The sequence below is a fragment of the Pseudophryne corroboree genome, chromosome 8, assembly GCF_028390025.1.
Source record: "Pseudophryne corroboree isolate aPseCor3 chromosome 8, aPseCor3.hap2, whole genome shotgun sequence".
Taxonomy (NCBI): Eukaryota; Metazoa; Chordata; class Amphibia; order Anura; family Myobatrachidae; genus Pseudophryne; species Pseudophryne corroboree.
Window position 1 is genome coordinate 342,129,140 of NC_086451.1, and position 23,885 is coordinate 342,153,024.

At 44.5% G+C, this 23,885-nt stretch overlaps 1 protein-coding gene across 1 annotated transcript in view; it reads right to left on the minus strand.

Annotated features, from left to right (window-relative positions):
* The window catches only part of SLC9A6 (solute carrier family 9 member A6), a 161,570-nt gene that overhangs the window by 63,949 nt on the left and 73,736 nt on the right, over positions 1-23,885 (minus strand). The window contains exons 2-6 of the mRNA XM_063937453.1: positions 16,709-16,908; positions 10,591-10,668; positions 8,270-8,346; positions 7,300-7,412; positions 3,014-3,119 (exon numbers count right to left, since the gene is read on the minus strand). Coding sequence (XP_063793523.1) covers positions 3,014-3,119; positions 7,300-7,412; positions 8,270-8,346; positions 10,591-10,668; positions 16,709-16,908 — 574 coding nt within the window. The remainder of the gene's footprint in view (positions 1-3,013; positions 3,120-7,299; positions 7,413-8,269; positions 8,347-10,590; positions 10,669-16,708; positions 16,909-23,885) is intronic.

The following is a 23,885-nucleotide window of genomic DNA, read 5'->3' on the forward strand; positions in this document are numbered from 1 at the left end:
AGGCACTGCACACACAGACAGCGTCAGCATATGATGAGACATTTATACACTGCTCCAAAAAAATAAAGGGAACACTGAAATAACACATACTAGATCTGAATGAATGAAATATTCTTATTAAATACTTTGTTCTTTACATAGTTGAATGTGCTGACAACAAAATCACACAAAAATTATCAATGGAAATCAAATTTATTAACACATGGAGGTCTGAATTTGGAGTCACCCTCAAAATTAAAGTGGAAAAACAGGCTGATCCAACTTTGATGTAATGTCCTTAAAACAAGTCAAAATGAGGCTCAGTAGTGTGTGTGGCCTCCACGTGCCTGTATGACCTCCCTACAACCCACACAAGTGGCTCAGGTAGTGCAGCTCATCCAGGATGGCACATCAATGCGAGCTGTGGCAAGAAGGTTTGCTGTGTCTGTCAGCGTAGTGTCCAGAGCATGGAGGCGCTACCAGGAGACAGGCCAGTACATCAGGAGACGTGGAGGAGGCCGTAGGAGGGCAACAACCCAGCAGCAGGACCGCTACCTCTGTCTTTGTGCAAGGAGGAACAGGAGGAGCACTGCCAGAGCCCTGCAAAATGACCTCCAGCAAGCTACAAATGTGCATGTGTCTACTCAAACGATCAGAAACAGACTCCATGAGGGTGGTATGAGGGACCGACACCCACAGGTGGGGGTTGTGCTTACAGCCCAACAACGTGCAGGACGTTTGGCATTTGCCAGAGAACACCAAGATTGGCAAATTCGCCACTGGCGCCCTGTGCTCTTCACAGATGAAAGCAGGTTCTCACTGAGCACATGTGACAGACGTGACAGAGTCTGGAGACGCCAAGGAGAACGTTCTGCTGCCTGCAACATCCTCCAGCATGGCCGGTTTGGCAGTGGGTCAGTTATGGTGTGGGGTGGCATTTCTTTGGGGGGCCGCACAGCCCTCCATGTGCTCACCAGAGGTAGCCTGACTGCCATTAGGTACCGTGATGAGATCCTCAGACCCCTTGTGAGACCATATGCTGGTGCGGTTGGCCCTGGGTTCCTCCTAATGCAAGACAATGCTAGACATCATGTGGCTGGAGTGTGTCAGCAGTTCCTGCAAGACGAAGGCATTGATGCTATGGACTGGCCCGCCCGTTCCCCAGACCTGAATCCAATTGAGCACATCTGGGACATCATGTCTCGCTCCATCCACCAATGCCACATTGCACCACAGACTGTCCAGGAGTTGGCGGATTCTTTAGTCCAGGTCTGGGAGGAGATCCCTCAGGAGATCATTCGCCACCTCATCATGAGCATGCCCAGGCGTTGTAGGGAGGTCATATAGGCACGTGGAGGCCACAGACACTACTGAGCCTCATTTTGACTTGTTTTAAGGACATTACATCAAAGTTGGATCAGCCTGTAGTGTGTTTTTCCACTTTAATTTTGAGGGTGACTCCAAATCCAGACCTCCATGGGTTAATAAATTTGATTTCCATTGATAATTTTTGTGTGATTTTGTTGTCAGCACATTCAACTATGTAAAGAACAAAGTATTTAATAAGAATATTTCACTCATTCAGATCTATGATGTGTTATTTTAGTGTTCCCTTTATTTTTTTGAGCAGTGTATAAACAATCCTGGACAGAACTAACAGTAACGCGTGATGGGACAGTTTAATGGGCACAGCAATCATCCTTACCATATTACATATAGACAATGTGATAAACTGATGCAACCACAGAAAAGCAGACTTTATATAGGCAGCAGTTTGTTAAGCCGCTGCTAACGCGACATAGAGGTTTGTCCCAATACAAAAACATGTGGATAATATTTGCATAAATAAAACAGCTTCATACTGGCTGGTTTGTCTAGAAATCAGCACCTCCATAGAAGTGGGGTCATAATCATACACACAATGGTAACAACACTTTAAAGATCTGAAACAAAATGTGTCAGAATGCAGCCAATCACTTCACTAGGAATCAATCATACCGCTTTGTATTTCACGCTTAATATTCCTAAGGCACAGATTCAGTGTGGACTTACAGCCCACATCCTTATAAATATAACTTCAGTACAAAAAAAATGGCTGCTTCCACTATGCGTAAGCAACAGTCATAAGTTAATATAGTTTTTGCACAATATTCGATATGATCAAGATTGACTTCAGGTGAAACGCGTCAGCAGTGGGAAAAGGAGCAGAGCCTGGAGGAGAAAAGGAGGACTGTAACCCAATTATTCATCTCTAAGAGACCAGACAGTGTGGCAGTCCTTCAGCTTGAAATCTAATTGTTTTAGCCTCAAAAGACTATTGGATAAACATCTGCATCTGCAAGTTTAGGCGACAACCATGTGTTTGAGAAGTTAAGATTGACACCACTTGAAATAAATGAAGATCTTTTCCTATGCTGGAAGGACACTATGCGTCATAAGACAGGAGCTGCACCAAAACATGGGAATAAATGTATTCCCAGAGAATGCCATACCATGAAATACTGAGATTTATTTTTCAAAGTGCATTCATTAGCAAGACTGTCACTGCATTAATTAGCCAATTATCATATGGCCTTGAGGATTACTAATACTGAATGCACGAAATGTATTTAATCAGAGATTTTTAAATTAATTTAAAATAACTGCCCTGATTACGTAACTTTGAGTTACACTTAATGGTAACATGAATTTGCTGTAGTTACATTTGTGATGCTATTCTAATTCTGAATTTTTCAACAATTATATCCGATTTAAAAATAATCCTTTATAAAATCAATTCAACCCTAATTTACTGTAACAAGAGAATGTTCCATTGTGTTTGGGATTTAGCACTGATGTCGTATCAGTCTGGCAATATTTGTGTTCGAAAGTGTAAAACGTTTCTCCCCGTGTGCATTTTATGTGCTGAAATATTTATGAGAAAGCAGAATATTTATTAGGAAGTGCTGACATGAATAAGTGCACCAAGTCTGATTGATTAAAATGTGACACATCAATGAACCTTCATTACAGTAGAGAGAAGATGAAGACTTACGAGGACAGCACAATGGCAACTGCATCATTCAGGACACTTTCACCAAAGAGAAGGGCGTAGAGTTCCACATCTACTTGCAGTTCATTAAATATGGCTAGAACGGTCACTAAAAACACAAAGGAAATTGTTTATCTTCGCATCTCAATGTGAGAGAAGTTATAGAACAATACTACAAAATAAAAAAAATAAAAAATTAGCTTCAAATTAAAGTTCCTGCACAAAAATGACCTTGTACACGTTTCATAGAGTTCTTCATAAATAACAATAAAGGAAAGACACTCCCATGTCTGAGAAAGGCCTTGTTTAAACTTTACTGCTCGGTTAGTCATTCATGATAATTATTCCATTAGAGTACAAACAAAATTACAGCTCGCACTCAGGATAAATAAACATGCAATGATAGAAGATGGATATACATAAAAACAAATTAAGTAGTAAGCTGTAAGTTAATCAAAGTTGGCTCGTTAGTGCATGACAACCAAGTGTATTTCGTAGGATGGAAGACACTGTTTCATACTAAACATACAGAGATCGTATTACAGAGACAGCGCATATTTAATTGTCCTTAATATTTAACTCCTTTGCAATCTCTGTGAGCGTGCTAGACACTACTGCAGATAACCCGTTATGTCACCTTATCAGCCACTACATATAGTCTCTGCACAAAAGTATATTAACATTTTTAATTCCATTCTACGACACCCTCTACAAGGTGACGGTCACTATACCAGCTGTAGTCTGGGTTTTGTACTGGAAATAGATTGAGGAAGAACTGATATGGCAGATGACAGTGTGGGCTGGAATTCTATGCAGCAGACTTTAGCCTGCATGGGCTCTGAAGCACAATTCCTAACCAACAATAGATCACTACTTCACAATCCATCCTCCGCAATCTTTGCTGATATCTTGAGCTTTGCATTTACATCCACTTATGGGGCTCATGCACCTTGCTTCTCCCACCTATAGCCATGCCGAAGAGGCTCGGGCTATCAAAACAAGAGCTAACCCAAGCATCTATGGGACAGCAGTGCCCTGCTCTAGGGAGCATTACACTGAGCTACATGCTGCTCACTCTCTTGGAAGCCACAACGCTCCTTCCATAACCTACAATCCAGATATCACACTTGATACAACATTAACATAGACAAAACTGGAGTCTTAAGGTGTGTACACACGGTAAGATATTTTCTTCCGATTCTGACTATATAGTCAGAATCGGAAGAAAATATAGTGCAGATCGCAAGGTGACAGTCACCTTGCGATCCCGATCCGATGCCGATGCGCGGCCCCGCGCGGTCGGCATCGGCAGAAAAAATAGGCTGTGCAGGCAAGTCAATCCTGACTATCTCTATAGAAGAGATAGTCAGGATTGAAATCGCACATAGCCAGCATCGCAAGCACAGTTATTATGTGCTTGCGATACTGGCTAAGTGCCGACCCGGCCCCCTGTCGCACGGTGAGAATCGGATAAGTCCGAATCTCACCGTGTGTATGCACCTTTAAGATCTGAATATAACAAGCCCCAAACAACTTAAAACAAACATCAACAAAGTAACCTTCCTAACATAAATATAGGTTGAGTATCCCTTATCCAAAATGCTTGGGACCAGGAGGTATTTTGGATATCGTATTTTTCCGTATTTTTGAATAATTGCATACCACAATGAGATATCATGGTGATGGGACCTAAATCTAAGCACATAATGCATTTATGTTACATATACACCTTATACACACAGCCTGAAGGTAATTTTAGCCAATATTTTTGTTCAACTTTGTGCATTGAACAAAGGGGGTAATTCCAAGTTGATCGCAGGAGGAATTTTGTTAGCAGTTGGGCAAAACCATGTGCACTGCAGGGGAGGCAGATTTAACATGTGCAGAGAGAGGTAGATTTGGGTGGGGTGTGTTCAATCGGCAATCTAATTTGCAGTGTAAAAATAAAGCAGCCAGTATTTACCCTGCACAGAAATAAAATAACCCACCCAAATCTAACTCTTTCTGCACATGTTATATCTGCCTCCCCTGCAGTGCACATGGTTTTGCCCAACTGCTAACACAATTCCTGCTGCGATCAACTTGGAATTACCCCCAAAGTGTATCTACATTCACACAATTCATTTGTTTCATATACACCTTATACACAAAGCCTGAAGGTCATTTAATACAGTATTATTAATAACTTTGTGTATTAAACAAAGTTTGTGTACATTGAGCCATCAAAAAACAAAAGGTTTCACTATCTCACTCTCACTCAAAAAAAGTCAGTATTTCGGAATATTCAGATATGGGATACTCAACCTGTACTCTGTTATTTATCGGAGACCATAATTCTGATCTTTCCAGATGGAAAATACTCCTCATATCATGCTGTCAGGGTGTACAAACTGCCCTCCAAGTTCTAGGGTGTAGTTACATTAGTATAACTGACAATTTCCCTCGGGTTCTGCACCATCAGCTATCTCAAATGTATTAGGAGAAGCAGCAGATTATGGGGTGGATGTATGAGCGTCTGTTAGGTGTTTATTGGTAACTGTGCACGACATGCGCTGCAGTTACAGTTTCTCCCAATGTATTACTGTGGTGTTGTGTGCATAGGTACACAAGTTTTATTTGTGGTCAACAAAAGTATTTATAATGTGCAGGGCTGTGCATGTGAAAACACACAAGTACGGGCGCCGCTGGGTGCAAAAAAAAAAAAAACAGAGCATGGCAGTGTAAGCTAAAACACTGAGCGGACAGATGACAGACGGAATTCGCCGGACAGGTGAATAGCACACTCCCTCTTCGTCAAAACAAATAATATATCCTGCCGAAGTCTGAACCTGCTTCCCAATGCTAAATGGGCCAAGCAGCTCCAGACAAATTCCAAATGAAAGGCACCCAATCATACATCTCCCTCTATGTGAAGGATTTGGATACATATCAGACTTACCAGTGATGTCATTATTTTCAGCTCAACAAAGATTTATATAATAAAAAGGGAACACAGTACCTACAAATGACTGACTTGAGCTGAAGAAAATAACAAATATTGATTAAAGCAGAGGTTCTCAAACGCGGTCCTCAAGGCACCCCGACAGTCCAGGTTTTAGGTATATCCATGGCTCAGCACAGATGGTTAAATCGAATTGACTGAGGTGCTAATTAAGTAACCTGTGGCCAAGCATGGATAAACTTAAAACCTGGACCGTTGGGGTGCCTTGATGACCGCGCTTGAGAACCTCTGGATTAAAGTGTACAAATTGGTCACATGGGACGATATGATAGAGCAGTTTAGCATTCACTTATAACATGTATGGGTCAAAATCTGATCTAATATATTTGGTAGGGCTGTATACACACAATTTGATTCCAGCCTTTGCACCTACAAAATTTGGGCATACATTATGAAAGTATATCCAACCGGTCTGTATGTTCAGACACTGTGCATACTGATCACAATACAGGCTCCTACATTTAGACATAGAATTATGACCACATGCCTGCAACTAAGAAGTCATCATTACATCTGGTTTCCAGTCTACAAATATGATCCAATCACATCAGGTTTTGATGGAGTCTGATGAACCCACACATATACAAACTGAAAAAGCAGAACTGCACTGTGTTGCCATATAAAAATAGTATCCACACATTGCTATTTGTGATGGATTCCTACTTTATCGGGCACATTCATTTAGCCATGAGGTTCCTCCAGAACCATGCGTGCTATTATTACTCTGTGGGATATTAAGGTAGGAAACCCCAGCTAAGCCTTGCGACTAGTTGAGTCTAGCCCTATACAAATCATTGGTGTATGTGTCAAATAACCTGAACTATTCCAGAGGAATCTTTGAGAAATCTTGAATATCTAGTCATTTAAAACGGTAAAAAGACCATACAGCTCTTTGGCACATTGAACATTAGCAATATCAGGTATATGCATCTTATATTCAGATTGTTCCTTGTTGTACAAAACACTCAACGAGAAGATCTATTGACAGAATGTTGTACGGTTACAATTATTTAATTGCATGCGTGTGCTACTAAAGTCACAAGGGCACACTGACTATTCCCATCCACGAGCAGAAAGGGACATCTCCCATGTCAATAGAAAAGGTAAAAGGTTATGGTAGCCTAGTGTGGCTTGTGAAAATAACATTTAAGAACATTATGGACAATGATATACATGCAATTTAAACTTAAGTAAAACAGATCTTTCATATCTGGGCAATTACACCGTCATTTAGGATTTATATATAAATACATCTGTGGGCCAGATAAATAGCACATGATGGAGGTACCTGGATCAGTGGCAGATATAATGGCTCCATAGAATAAGCAGTCGGTAAAGTAAAAATCCCCATCAAGCGTTCCAGTGACTTTCATTAGCTTTACACACCCATACAGGAGCGCTCTGGGGGGACACGAGAGGAGAGAGAGCAACTTCACTTATCAACGTCTATATAAAACTTTTGACAACTGTGCTCAAACCATTGTACCTCTTGGAGGGGGTCTGGGACTGAGGGTCGACAGCACAAAGGTCGACACACCTTAGGTCGACGCCAATTGGTCGACACGCCTTAGGTCGACGTGGACAAAAGGTCGACAGGAACAAGGTCGACATGGAAAAAGGTAGACATTAGTTTTTTATGTTTTTTTGGTGTAGTTTTCTTCGTAGAGTGACCGGGAACCCCAATTAGTGCACCGCTTCGCTCGCCATGCTTCGGGCATGGTGCCTTCGCTCCGCTACCGCTTCGCTCGGCACACTTTACCGTTCCAATCGTAGTCCACGTGGATCGTTAAGTATGAAAAGGTTCAAAAAAAGAAAAAAAATCGTGAAAAAACTCATGTTGACCTTTTTCCATGTCGACCTTTTGTCCATGTCGACCTAAGGCGTGTCGACCAATTGGCGTCGACCTTTGTGCTATCGACCTGGAGTCCGGATACCCTAGGAGGGATGATAATGCACAAGCAGCTCGGAATACGTTGGCACTATAAATAAATAGTAACATTAACTCTCCCACCATCTGCAGCAGAACTTTTATCAACACCTTCATACTCTGCTATGGGTCTACTGTAATTGCTGACCATCCCACTGCAAACACCACTCCTGTAGACCCTGGTGTTACAGAAGCACTTTAAATTCAAAGGCCAGAATAAAAAGCTAAACAATGGAGCTTGACATAAATTCTGCCTCTGGAAGACTAAAGACTTCACATGAGAGGCTACAGTGCCAGCTATCTGACAGCAGAGCAGCAGTGAGATACCTACCCAATCACAAAACAAGAGATCGCAGTTCCTAGGAATGCATAGGCGAGGATCGAGCCCAAATTTCTGAAGAAATGCCTCTATAAAACAAAAGCAAGAGGGTTATATAGGGTTTTATAGAAAATTCCACAACATAAAACAAAAAAATATGTAGAAGTTCCAAATAATTTAAGTTTTATGCCTAATAAAATAGAACAAAATGTTCATTTAATAAACAGATGCAGTGTGTAAAAAATCCAACCAAGCACACTACATTTACACTAGGATACACACGCACACTACATTTACACTAGGATACACACGCACACTACATTTACACTAGGATACACATGCACACTATATTTACACAAGGATACACACGCACACTACAGGGGGGTACTCACAGAGCGATAATCTAATCAATCTGACTAAATTGCTTAGATTTTCAGCAAGATCCCTCTGTGTGTACCCCGCACAGCGATAGCGATGCGCGGCACTATCGTTAGATTGCAGGATCAATCAAGCAGGTCACTTGACGATCAATCAAGCAGGTCGCTTGATGAGCACCCCCCCCCCCCCCCCCCCCCACACACACACAGCACACATCGTGCTGTGCTGAGCAGGGGGAGAGATGTGTGCTGAGCGGTTCGCTCAGCACACATCTCTCCCCAGATCTGCCCGTGAATACGACCCTTATATTTACACCAAGATACACAAGCACTCTACATTTACACTAGGATACTCAGACATCCTTGATACTTGCATATAAACTGACTGTAGATTAATTAACCTATAGCAATGTACAGCAGTCATAACTTTACAGATCACTATAGGAGTACAGGCGTGTCCTCATTCACCTAACATTGTTGCTCCATATGGCGCAAGATGCTCTGTGTGATTTAGATGCTGCGCCACATGTAGTGATCATATTTTCCTAAATGTTGTGTCTTATTTGCATAACTTGTGCATGCAAAGTTGCTCACAGTGTACCAGGCACACTAGATTAGTATTTGTGTCACAAAGAAATTGAAATAAAAAACACAGTTTAAGCATAACGTGTGACTCGAGGCCTGGCGCGGCCTTATCGGAACAATATCTTTTTTTTACCCAGATTAGGGACCGAGTCACACACACAAGTGCATGAAATGCCAACACCACGAGTCAGGATACCCTTGCATTGTCATTTTGTCACATTAATGATGCAAATAAGACACAGATTTTGAGAAAAAGTCTCTAAATGGCAGGGTTTGCGCAAACGCTCATGCAGACACATTTGTGTGTGTGTGCAAGTGGATTTTTGCCAACAATCAAAGAAATCTCCACATTAGAAATAGATTTCTCAGATCAGTTCATTATATTTTTGTTTAAAGAAAAAAAAAAATGTTTGTACATTTTTATCTTTTTGCCAATTTTTTTATTGCCACTATCTCCCTTCCATTTTCTGACATGATAACCCAGAATGGATAGAAAAAACATATTTATATTGTATATATTTATACATACACAAACTTTTTATAAATTCTTTATTTTGATAAAACAATCATCACAGATACAAAAGATATAAAGCATGTAATTTTCCATCTTAAAATAACATTTTTGCAAGGGGATATTAATTAGTACTGTAGTAGATTTTCAGAAGGGAACTTCAGTACATAGTAGCTAACATTTATTTACTACACGCTGCATTTTAACTTTTTAGTCTTGTAAATAGACTCCACATGAAATGCATACACACCAGAACTGGAGCAAACCAGAAAGAACCAGGAACCGCAAACAAAACAATGCCTAAACTGAAACACTAACACAGAATTTGGCAGGGGTGGTCTTCAGTATGCCGAATGTCAAGATCCCGGCGCACAGTATACCGGCGCCGGAATCCCGACACCCGGCATACCAACAGCTATTCTCCCTCGTTGGGGTCCACGACCCCCCTGGAGGGAGAATAAAATAGTGTGGCGCGTGTAGCGCGCCACCGTGCCCGCAGCGAGCCCGCAAGGGGCTCCTTTACGCTCGCCCCGCTGTCGGTATGCCGGCGCCGGTATGCTGGTCGCCGGGAGCCCAAGTGCCGGCATACCGCACTACACCCTTTGGCAGTAGTAACACAAAAGTCAGTAACACAGTGAACACACACATAGAAAAAGATTTAAAACAGAAAGCAAATATAAGTAAATAAACAAAGCCCAGCTTAGTGCTGAGTCCTTAGTGCTTAGTCCTGAGTGCTCAGGCTGCATGATACATATCAATACAGATCTTCAAGCAATGAACAACAAAAGTGCACTTAGCCTGATTTTAAGGACGACTGAACACATAAAATGTCATATCCATGGTGCTTCCCCATTACTTACCCTTTTTAAGCTGTATCCTGCATAAAATATAATTGGTGGAAGAAGAATATTGAAGAAAACTTCTGGGTCAAAGGTAACCTGTAAAGAAAGCAGAACACAATGTTCAGGCAAATATCAGGCACCTATTTTTTGTGAATTTTAATCTTTGCAGAAGTTTGAAAGCCTTGGGAATATAATAGATGCCACTGGGTTTATATGAAACAAATTATATACTAGCGTTGTGTTTGAATGCTTGTGTTTGAGCACTATAATCTATAACTTCCCATTGGTCTGGACACGTAACAAGATCTAAGTCATTTGTTGCAAGCAGAAGATTCATGAATCTTGATGTAGGCAGCACCCGGTAACTATAAGGATAACCAGTTACAAAATGTAATTATATAGATCGCTAATACCCCTTGTCCACTGCAGCTAAAACCCGGGGTATTGTCGCGATAACCAGCTGCTCAGTGAAAATGGCTACAAACCCCCCCCCCCTTTCAAAAAAACAACAAAAAACAACAACAACCGGGTGCAGTGATAGTGACCAGGATTGGACCTGGGAAAGACCAGGGTTAAGGGGCAGTGTACATGGGTACCCAGGGTCATTCAAAACAGGTCATGTCTAAAGTATGGGGATTGGGTAAAAAAATGGAACAGTGTCTGTAACTCGGGAGGGAGAGTTAGCAGCCTCCCCTGTATGGTCCGGACCGTTCCGGTTTTTACCCCATCTCCACTTCATACTGGGAGGCTGTATTTTCTCCCTGCCCATATTCCCGTTGACAGATTGACAGACACCCTCCTGATACAGTGTGAAAGGGGTCTGTCCCAGATTGGAACTGTATCCCAAATCCTGGGTCGGACCCGGAATTTTGGTGGAAAAGTAGTATTATACAATCGGTATACAGTACTTGTTTGTGGACTTTTCAACCCAAGACCAAAACCAAAGCAATTAAATATTCTATTTATAAGGTGGGATAGAAGTTGCCAAGCTGTTTCCACTCTTGCAGTGCTTGTATAAGAGGCCCCGGGCACTAGCAATGGAAACAATAATAAAAGGTGAAATAACTGAAGAGATAAGCATCAGTGAACAAGCACAACGCACAGGTACACAGTTCTGTTCACTGAGATGACCTCCCAGACAGCACTATGTATGAAGTTGCCTACCTGGCCCAGTATACACATAAAGAAGGGAAAGAGCTTTGTGTAATAAAAAAAAGTTTCTCTTTTAAAAAAAAAAAAAAAAGAGACTCCAAAAAAAAAAATAGGATTTTAATACCTACCGGTAAATCCCTTTCTCTTAGTCCGTAGAGGATGCTGGGGATGCTTCAAGAACCATGGGGTATAGACGGGATCCGCAGGAGACATGGGCACACTATAAGACTTTGAATGGGTGTGAACTGGCTCCTCCCTCTATGCCCCTCCTCCAGACTCTAGTTCTAGGAACTGTGCCCAGGGAGACGGACATTTCGAGGAAAAGGATTTATTTAACGTTTTAAACTAAAGGTGAGATACATACCAGCTCACACCACCAACACGCCGTACAACATGGCATTCAATAACAACGCATGCAATGGCATGATCAACAACAGTCACAGACTGACTGAACTCAGCACAACATGTGCGTAACTACAACCAATAACTGCAGACACCGTCCGCACTGGAACGGGCGCCCAGCACCCTCTACGGACTAAGAGAAAAGGATTTACCGGTAGGTATTGAAATACTATTTTCTCATACATCCTAGAGGATGCTGGGGATGCTTCAAGAACCATGGGGTTTATACCAAAGCTCTAAAATGGGCGGGAGAGTGCAGATGACTCTGCAGCACCGATTGAGCAAACAAGAGGTCCTCCTCAGCCAGGGTATCAAAATTGTAGAACTTCGCAAAGGTGTTTGATCCTGACCAAGTAGCAGCTGGGCAAAGCTGTAATGCTGAGACCCCTCGGGCAGCCGCCCAGGATGAGCCCACCTTCCTGGTAGAATGTGCCTTCATCGACTTCGGTAACGGCAATCCTGCCGTAGAATGAGCCTGCTGAATCGTATTACAGATCCAGCGTGCAATAGTCTGCTTGGAAGCAGGAGCCCCAATCTTTTTGGGAGCATACAGGACAAACAGAGCCTCTGTTTTCCTAACTTGAGCCGTTCTGGCGACATAGATTTGCAAAGCTCTGACCACATCAAGAGACTTTGATTCCGCCAAGGCGCCAGTAGCCACTGGCACCACAATAGGCTGGTTTATGTGAAATGAAGAAACCACCTTTAGCAAAAATTGCTGACGAGTTCTCAACTCCGCCCTATCAGCATGGAAGATTAAATAGGGACTTTTGTGCGACAAAGCCGCCAAATCAGATACCCGCCTTGCAGAAGCCAAGGCCAACAGCATGACTACTTTCCAAGTAAGGAATTTTAACTCAACCTTACGCAAAGGTTCAAACCAATGAGACTGCAGGAATTGCAACACCACGTTAAGATCCCATGGTGCCACTGGGGGCACAAAGGGAGGTTGTATGTGTAGTACGCCTTTCACGAAGGTCTGTACTTCTGGAAGGGAGGCCAACTCCTTCTGAAAGAAAATAGATAAGGCCGAAATTTGTACTTTAATGGAACCTAACTTTAGGCCCGCATCCACACCTGCTTGCAAAAAATGGAGCAACCGCCCCAGCTGAAATTCCTCCGTAGGAGCCTTCTTGGATTCACACCAAGACACATATTTTCTCCAAATACGGTGATAATGCTTTGCCGTTGCTTCTTTTCTAGCCTGAAGTAGTGTGGGAATGACTTCATTGGGAATACCCTTTCGGGCTAGGATTTGGCGTTCAACCGCCATGCCGTCAGACGCAGCCGTGGTAAGTCCTGATACACGCACGGCCCCTGTTGTAACAGGTCCTCCCGAAGAGGAAGAGGCCAGGGATCTTCTATGAGCAACTCCTGAAGATCTGGATACCAGGCCCTTTTTGGCCAATCCGGAACAATGAGGATCGCCTGAACCCTTGTTCTTCTTATAATTTTTATCACCTTTGGAATGAGTGGAAGTGGAGGGAACACATAGACCGACTGAAACACCCACGGTGTCACTAGGGCGTCCACCGCTAGCGCTTGAGGGTCCCTTGACCTTGAACAATATCTCTGAAGTTTCTTGTTGAGGCGGGACGCCATCATGTCCACTTGAGGAACTCCCCAATGACTTGACACTTCTGCAGAGACCTCTTGATGAAGACCCCACTCTCCTGGATGGATATCGTGTCTGCTGAGGAAGTCTGCTTCCCAGTTGTCAACTCCTGGAATGAAGACCGCTGACACAGCGCTGGCATGTCTTCCCGCCCAGCGAAGAATCTTCGTGGCCTCGGCCATCGCCGCTCTGCTATTTGTTCCGCCTTGGTGGTTTATGTACGCCACTGCTGTCACGTTGTCTGACTGAATCAAGACCGGCAGACCTCGAAGAAGATGTTCTGCTTGCAGTATGCCGTTGTAGACTGCTCTTAATTCCAGAATGTTTATGTGTAGACAAGCTTCCTGGCTTGACCACTTTCCCTGAAAGTTTCTTCCCCGTGTGACTGCTCCCCAGCCTTGGAGGCTTGCATCCGTGGTCACCAGGATCCAATCCTGAATCCCGAACCTGCGTCCCCTCCAGAAGGTGAGAACTGTGCAGCCACCACAAAAGGGAAATTCTGGTCCTGGGAGATAGAATTCTTTTCCGGTGCATGTCCAGGTGAGACCCGGACCACTGGTCCAGCAGGTTCCACTGAAACACCCTGGCATGGAACCTGCCATACGGAATGGCCTTGTAGGCTGCCACCATCTTCCCCAGACACACTTACGGCCGGGAACACCCCGATCATTGAAAAGTACTGACTATGATCGTCCCTGCTCAATTCAGGAAGTGACGTCTGCGCTCCAGGCATGGGAGCGCGGACGTTCTTCCCGGTTGTCAACTTCTGTTACACACATTGCCCACATATTGCTATACCTTATTATGCATCAACGGCCTCTGTATGAACATATTATCTATATGCCCCGTGTTCACCTTTGTGATTATACAGCGCCGCTTCACTTCCGGTAAACCCGGAAGGGACGAATGCGTTCCACACATGTGGAACGCATCAGCTGATCCGTATTGGTGCTTTGGTGCCAAGTGCTCTGTTATGAATGAGTATTTAGCTGAGTATTTAGCAGGGGCCTGTGAGGCTCCAGTCCTGAGTTCCGGTTCCTTGCTGACTGATGTTGTCCTAAGCTGTTTGTGTATCTCTGGTGTTGCACCTTGAAAAAGGTCCTCGTTTTGGACCGAAACGTCGGTGAACTGTACTGCTTCCAGGAACTGTGAGAAGTTTTTGTTTATTATATATATTTTTGGATTAAATCACTTACTTTTGTTTATTATTTAGTCTGGAGAGTCCTATCATTTCCACTGCTGTGGGAAACACTGTACTGTACTATGGGTCCCACCTAGATGTGGGTTGGACTCCGATTTTGCACCCCAGTGGCTGCCCTGGTTAGGTGAGGTTGTGGGATTTCCTGTGTGTATGTATGTATGTATGTATGTATGTATGTATGTATGTATGTATGTATGTATGTATGTATGTATGTATGTATGTATATATATATATATATATATATATATATATATAGAGATATATATATATATATATATATAGAGATATATATATATAGAGATATATATATATATATATATATATATATATAAGCGCTATTGTGCATAAACGTATTCATCGAGAGAGACCCATAATCTTGAAATATAATATTAATGTGCATGAGATCCCACTTGCTCACCAAAGACCCACGTATAAAGTGGAGTTGACCAAGCATCTTTATTCATTATAACTAGCAAAGGGACCTGGCATATGCCAGTTCATCTCAGTCTGCTGGAACCCCCGCCCTGCTGTTCTGCTCAGCCTGTATATCCGGTCACAGCATTAAGGAACTTCTTGAATCGGTATCTTCTGGTGCTAGCTACAGTGTGTACTGACAATCTGTGCATGGCTTTGCAAGTCCCTACTTTATCGAATTGCTCTACAGTACATAAATGGTCCATGTATAATAATTCCCCTTTCACATCGCCAATGCCGGATCCCACCCTGGAATTGGAAACGGGTCCTTCCCGGGTGGGATCCGGCATTGGACAATAACACCAGGCTTCCCGACCAGGCAATTTGCTGGGTCAGTTGCCATAGCGGCGGGGGGCGGAGGCGTTGCTGGGAGATGAGCTTATCTCCGCGTCGCCTCTCCCTATTTAGTGAACGGGTCCCATATCTTTCTGTATGCTGTACAGATATTTTACATGCTTGTTGTTCCTTTGTGATGTCGTGATACGATTTACATATTAATGATTTGGTTGGCACATGTTCATCTCTCAATGGCTTGTTGAATTATTTCTTATTGTTCTCTGACACATAGAAACATAGAATGTGACGGCAGATAAGAAGCACTTGGTATCTAGACTGCCCATGTGCATCCACACACTTACACTCTAGGGTTAATTTTGTCAGGAGCCAATTAACATACCAGTATGTGTTTGGACTGTGGGAGGAAACCAGAATCCCTAAAGGAAACCCACACAAGTACAGGTAGAATATACAAACTCCACACAGATAGGGCTATAATGGGACTTGAGCCCATGACCTCAGAACGGGTGTAGTACGGGTGACCGGCGGTCTCCTGACCGCCGGTCACCTTACCGACGCCGGGATCCCGGCAGCATACCGACGCCTGGATCCCGGCGGGGAGGGGCGAGTGCAGCAAGCCCCTTGCGGGCTCGCTGCGCTCGCCACGCTGCGGGCTCGGTGGCGACCTGCGGTCGCCACGGGTTCTATTCCCACTCTATGGGTGTCGTGGACACCCACGAGTGGAAATAGTCCCTGTTGGTCGGCATGCCGACCATCGGGATAGTGAGCCGTCGGGCTCACGGAGGAGGTCATGTGACTGTCGGTCAGCCGACCGGCGGTCACATGACTACCACCCCTCAGAACTGTGAGGCAGTAATGCTAATCATTACACCATCCGCACTGCCTAGGTGTTGTTTTGTTTCTTGTATTGTCTTTATGTATATCATGAAATCTAAAAAAAAAAAGTAATTTCTAAAGATCCACGTTGAGCATGTTTAATAAAATAAACATCTTACCTTTCTGAGCATTTCATTATCCTGAACATTGTTGAGCTCTGGAGAACTCATTTCGCCCTTCAGGGTGTACTCATAGAACTTGCCGCTGACATTCACTAGCAGCGTGGTAGGACTCATCTGTTGCTCACAGCTTATAGTTACATTGTTGACATCACTGGGAATATGAACACCGTATCGCAGCACCACACCAACAATTAACCCTGGAAAACAAGAGTTTGTTATAAGTCATTTCTTAAGGGATGAATGAAGAGGGGGGACACAGATCTAGAATGAAGGGGGGGGGGGGGGGGGGGGGGGACACACAGAATGAAGTAGGGGAGGCTGTTTGACACAAAGTGAATGGAGAAGGATGGTGAGAAACGCAGGCAGAACATAGGGGGTCATTTCCGACCTGATCGCTCGCTAGTTTTTTTTCGCTGCGATCAGGTCAGAACTGCGCATGCGTATGCACCGCAATGCGCAGGTGCGTCATACGGGTGCAAAGCGGATCATTGCTGAGCGATGGATTTAACGAAGAATCCATTCGCACAGCCGATCGCAAGGAGACTGACCGGAAGAGGGCGTTTGTGGGTGTCAACTGACCGTTGGAAAAACGCAGGCGTGTCCAAGCGTTTGCAGGGTGGGTGTCTGATGTCCATTCCAGACAAGAACAGGCTGAAGTGATCGCAGCGGCTGAGTAAGTTCTGAGCTACTCAGAAACTCCACAAAACTTTTTTGTACCACTCGGCTGCACATGAGATCGCACACTTGCAAAGCAAAAATACACTCCCCCATAGGCGGCGACTATCTGTTCGCAGCGCTGCAAAAAATAGCTAGCGAGCGATCAACTCAGAATGACCCCCATGGTGTGGCAGAGAGATACAGGGAGGAGATGGTATGGCTGAGACAAGCAAGGGGGGATTGGTATGCCTGAGAGATGCAAGGGGGAAACGGTGTGGCTGAGAGACACAGGGGAATGAAAGTGACACAGGGGGCACAAGTCTGATTAAACCGCTATTGTATGATGGTAACCTTGGTAATATTCCTACACAAACAGGCATCTTCTGGTTGGTGTGATATACTACATTAATAGTGAATGCCAACTGAAGATGCCGTCTTCCCAGGGAGAAAACATTTCTTCAGAGGTTCCCCCATTGTGAGAAACCATCGTATAGGTAAGGTGCATATAAAATGAAAAGGAATGTTCCCAGAGAGATGAGAAACTGGTGGCGTGTCATGTTGACACGCCCCATTTTCAGTGACCACGCCTCTTCAGGCATGTGATCATTCAATTTTTCTGGGCGTTACTCTTCATCTTGCCATGGGGTGCCAAAGACCCTAGTTACACCTCTGACTGTGGGTCTAATAAAACTCAAATCCTCTCCCTTCTGCATGGAATGGCTTCAGAGATATCAATAACAGAGTGAGTTCATAGAAATATCTGTGCCAGTTTCCCCTAGATGCACTGACATTATTGATCATAGTTCAGAACATTAACCCCATACTGCCATCAAATGTAGGTTTTGCATTAATAGCTGCTCGATACAGACTACCCATGAACTGTAATCATGGCCAGTGTAACCAATGAATGCTGACAAATTGCCCCGACATTGAGCACCAACAGCTTCTTCCCATTGAAGCCAGTCCAACTGGAATATTGGTAGGCACGTGTATGAAGTGCCAACACACGCTTTGTCCCCCCCCCCCCCCCCAACATTGAATCATTGTGATAAAGCAAAAGCAGATTACCACAGGAGCACCACATTTTCCAGAGTAGGCTGAGAGAGATACAGTCATTAGGTCGACCACTATTGATCGACATGCATTAGGTCGACATGGAAAAAGGTCGACATGAGTTTGTTTTTACTTTTTTTGGTTCCGTAAAGTGACAGGGAACCCCAATTAGTGCACAGTTTCCCCTCGCATGTTGACTTAATGCATGTTGACCAATAGTGGTCGACCTAATGACTGTCGACCTAAGTGTGGTTGACATAACGACCCATACCCATGCAAGAATACACCTCATGCCAAATGTTCTGACTTCTCTGTGGGAGAAGATCACACAGGGCATTTTCTGGCAGTGAACACCCTTCCAACACCCCATGTGTACTCAGAGAATATCTTACTCTGTTATAAAGCGGTTTAAGGGCCTGATTCAAAGATTCTTGTTAGAGGCACAGCAGACATGTGTTTGTACGCAGCAGCTGTGCCAAAATATGCAAAGGCTGCTGGAGGAATCTTGTGTTAAAAGACGCCCACTGCAGGCTTATGTGTTCCGCTGCTGGTGCTTGCAGATTGAGCATCGGATCCTTTGCGTGACTACTGGACAACAGATTAACCCTTTGGTTACTCAGGATATCCACCAAAATTATGCAGCTTGGCCCAGTGAATCGGTGTCCGAGGACACAGACACTGGTTTCAGTGACCCCGGAAAACAGGTGGAACGGTCCACCTCCATGCCCCACTGTCATTCACCCGTACTGCGACAGACATTGCAGGACCTGATCTGCACATGTGCGGTGCACTCTGAGTTTTGCATAAATATTGGATTTACGTACATCTCTGAATCAGGTCCTAAGTTCAAGAAACGGCTATAAACTGAACACATCTTAACAGATCCAATGGTATACCAGCTAACTGATACCCTTTTCACATCTCCAATGCCGGATCCCACCCAGGAATTGGAGACGGGTCCCTCCCGGGTGGGATCCGGCATTGGAGACCACTGCTGGCTTTCCATAGCGGTGGGGGGCAGAGCCAGCAGCAGGGGTGGGCGTGGAGGCGGCGCTGGGAGATGAGCTCATCTCCGCACCGCCTCTCCCTATGCTGTGAATGGGTACGAGTCGCATCGACCTGGCAACCCATTCACACTGCGCCTGTCCCGGTATTCAACCCGGGAATAACCCTTCCTATTACCTGGGTTGAATTACTGGGTCAGGCGACCCGGGAATTCTCCAAGTCCCCTTTCACATCACACATTGACCCGTGTCGACCAGTCAATATGCTGGGTCGATATCAGGTTATTTTTCGATGTGAAAGGGGTATGAGTGAATGACCCAACTTTTATCCCCTTTTATACCGCCAGAGGCGGGTCACACCCGGGAGCCTGACACGGGTGCTTCCCGGTTGCGACGCCCCTCTCCACCGCTATTTCCAACCCAGCATATTGCCGGGTTGGTGATGTCAGCGGTGGCGCTTAAAGATCACATGATCTCCAAGCGCCGCCCGTCCACACAGAGTAAACAGGAAAATGGTCACATCGGCTTCCCATATACAAAGCACAGCGAGCCGAGTTGAACACGTGTTCAACTCTGCTTGCTACCCGAGTGGATTACCGGGTTGCTCGACACAGATTATTCAAACTGGGTCCTTTTACACCGCACAGCAACACGGGTTATGCGCAATCATGTGCAATATCCCGTGTTCACAGCTGAAACGGATATAACGGAAGATTTCTACCCTCCAAGGTGCCACAGAGCATTCCTGTGTTGCCCTATTAAGACCATTAAATGTTTGTTGAAGAATTTAAGAGTCATTGGGGCAGATGTATTATGGCTGGCGAAGTGATAAAGCAGTGATAAGTGGAAAGTGATAACGTGCCAGCCAATCAATATGGTTTCAGTTCGGAGCTGATTGGCTGGTGCGTTATCACCTTCCATTTATCACTTCTTTATCACTTCTCCAGGCTTGATACATCTGCCCCATTAAGACAATCTGCAAAGGACATAGAGTGACCCATGTATAGGTAGGATAGTAACATAACAATTGTGTTTCATGTGCTTAATGCTACCATGGTGTAAAAAAATTACACCAATACACATCGGTATGTGATCAAGAGGTTCTCCTCAAGACACATCACATCATGACAAAATATAATCATTATGGGCAGGATTCAATTAGCCGCAGTTAATTACCACGAGCTAATTGATCTGCCTGGACTGTTCAATTATAGCCTGCAGGCTCCAGTTAACGCATATTTCTGTTCGAGTCTGAGGAGGCTCAAACAGAAGTCCACGTTAAAATGCCCTGACCGCGGGTGCCGCAAACCTGTTACCCTATAGCTCCGGGAACTTATCCCGGATTCTATGGGTTAACATGCTTTGGAGCAATAGGAAAAGGGCCTGTAATTGAATAGCTACATGTACTTGAATCCAGCCCTATGTGTATTCACTGGAAAAATAGCAGTTAGCCATATGTGAATATAAAATATGAATTCACCATACAACCGAGCTGGAAAATCCCCAACCTTGCAACCAGTTCATGCCACGTATCAGCCCCTCACACCACCGCACGACAGGCTGTAAATTACTGCTGAATTACAAGCATAGTTTTATAATATGCTTTGCAAATCACAATAGTCAGAACCACATTTTTGTCCTTTCAGATGTAGCTGGCGACTACATGACTTAGGGTGTGTACACACGGTGAGATAAATCTGTGAGATTTTGACTATATAGTCAAAATCTTATGAAAAGTTAGTGCATATCTCATGGTGCTAGGCAGCTTGCGATACAGATTCGATCCCGATGCGCGCTCCCGTGAGGTCGGTATCGTAAGGCTAGATAGACTGTGCAGGCAAGTCAATCTTGACTATCTAGTACAAAGTATAGTCAAAATTGGCACTTAATCAAAATCGTACATAGACAAAATCTCAAGCACAGATAGTCAAAATCTGTACTATCTGTACTATCTGTGCTATCTGGGCTCTGGGGGAGTTCAAAGGAAATCGCAGAGTCAAAATCGAACATAGCAGGGATCTCACCGTGTGTACACACCCCTTAGGCTTCACTATAGAACAAGTGTCTGTGAGCAACAACCACAGCACATAAGAGGACTGGAGGACAAGCGTATATGCTGTTCATTTAGTGCAGGCATGTCCAAACTGCGGCCCTCCAGTTGTTGTGAAACTACATATCCCAGCATGCCCTGACACAGTTTTGCTGTCAGAGAATGCTAAAGCTGTGTCAGGGCATGCTGGGATGTGTATTTTCACAACAGCTGGAGGGCCGCAGTTTGGACATGCCTGATCTAGTGTTCACTCTAGGATTTTTTTAGGGTAGTGTGCTGATCACAGGGAGGGCACATTTTTCATTCGGGAGGGCACATTTTTCATTCGGGAGGGCACATTTTTAAGTTAGTAGGGCAAAATTAGGTACATACTATAATGCTTGGTCCTCCCATTACTACATGTGAAAGCATGGACATTGCGCGCCAAAGGCGCGCAGCAAAAATTTAGGGCGTTGTTTCGTGGGGAAGGGGCGTGGCCACATAATAGTGGCAATTCACATTACACCACACAGTAGTGCAGCTAATACACATTGCACCAGATAGAACCTCCTATACACACTGCGACAGGTAGAGCACGTTATACATATTGCGCCAGATAGAGCACGTTCTACACTTTGCGCCAGGCAGAGCACGTTATAGACATTGCACCAGGTAGAGAGCACTGAGAAACATTGCACCAGGTAGAGAGCACGTTATACACATTGCACCAGATAGAGAGCACTGAGACACACTGCACCAGGTAAGTCACATTTTTGATCTCCGCTAATTACTGGGGGCTGATGCTGCGGGAGTTGATCGCGCTGATTCCCCCTCACACACCGCGGAGCTGATTGAAAATGGCCGCCACACTGATCCTCCCCGGCGTCCTCTTTTATAGGGTCATGTACACAGAGGAGGGAGGGCTGGGTTTGCCTCGGCGGGAGAAGCAAACCCAGCCCTCCTCATTTTACCAGATTCCGAGCAGCCTGTCAGTGTTACCTTCAGCGCAACAAGCCTAAGGCAGCTGCATGGGGGAGTGACATCTCGGCAGTGGGGAGTGGCAGCGCGGCAGGGGGGAGTGGCAGCGCGGCAGTGGCAGCGCGGCAGGCAGCGCGGTGAGAGCGGCGGGGAGGAGTGACATCACGGCAGGGGGCAGTGACAGCCTGGCGCGGCGGTGAGTAGGCGGACCTTTAGTAATCAGCAGGGCGGGCACAAACGGGCAGGGCGCATTCTGCCACTCAGAAAAGGGGCAGGGCGCAGCGCCCCGTCAAAGAAGGCTAGAGTGAACACTAGTTCATCTATGCAGTATAATTAGAACAATTTAGAATGTAATTAGGTGAGAGTTAATAAATGCAAAGTGCATCACCACACTCCTAGAAATTCTAGTGCAACTAATATATGCTGTGTTCCAAAATTAATCACTGAAAGCTGGAGGTAGAAAAAAAAAAAAAAAAGTGTCCTGATCTACCCCGCACTATCCATTAATGGCAATAATTCTGTGTTGTTGACAAAAGAAATAAGGTCAGCAAATAGAAAGAATATACCTCCGACTTGGTTATAGAGCCCAATTATTTTACCGTATCAGCCCAACTAGAGCGAACATCCTGTAATGTGCTAGAATGGGTGCATATTAAAGGTGTTCTCAAATCAAAAAAATTATTTTCAACCCCAACATTATTGGAGAGGACTAGGGTGGGGCAAGGGGTTACTTTCTTTTATTTTAAGAGCCCTAAAAAGGTTTGAAAATGTGCCATGGAGAAACGTAATAAGATGGAAAGTATGGGTTGCTTACACATTTTAGTAGCCTGGGAGTAACATGAGCTAGCTGCTAGACTGAGTGCTTAGAATCATTAACCACTTGTAGTCATGCAAAAATAGTGCTTGAAATGTCTGTAGCGGTCAATATATGAAGCTATTTTCTGGGCAGGAAATAACCATTTGTGATCATTTATGAGGATATGTCTGTTGATCTATCAAAATTAACAACAGAGTTTTTAAAACATAAGGCACGGAACAGGTGAGCTACCTCGGAGGCTACATAAGCCAATGTGGTCCATATCCCATAGATGGTGGCTGACAACATACCAATTCTGTCCTCTACGGCAGTGGTTCTCAACCTCGGTCCTCAAGTATCCTCAACACATACTTGCCTACCTGACCCTCTCCATGAGGGAGAAAATGCTCTGTTCATGGACTTTCCTGGTAATGTATGGTTGCCATCACCTGTGGTGAAACAACTTTCTTATCAATTAACTATCTCACCACAGGTGATGGCAATCATACATTACCAGGAAAGTCCAGGAACAGAGCACTTTCTCCCTCATGGAGAGGGTCAGGTAGGCAAGTATGCCTCAACAGTTCATGTTTTCCAGGTCACCTAGCAGTTGAACAGGTGTATTCATTACTCACTGACACATTTTAAAAGACCCAC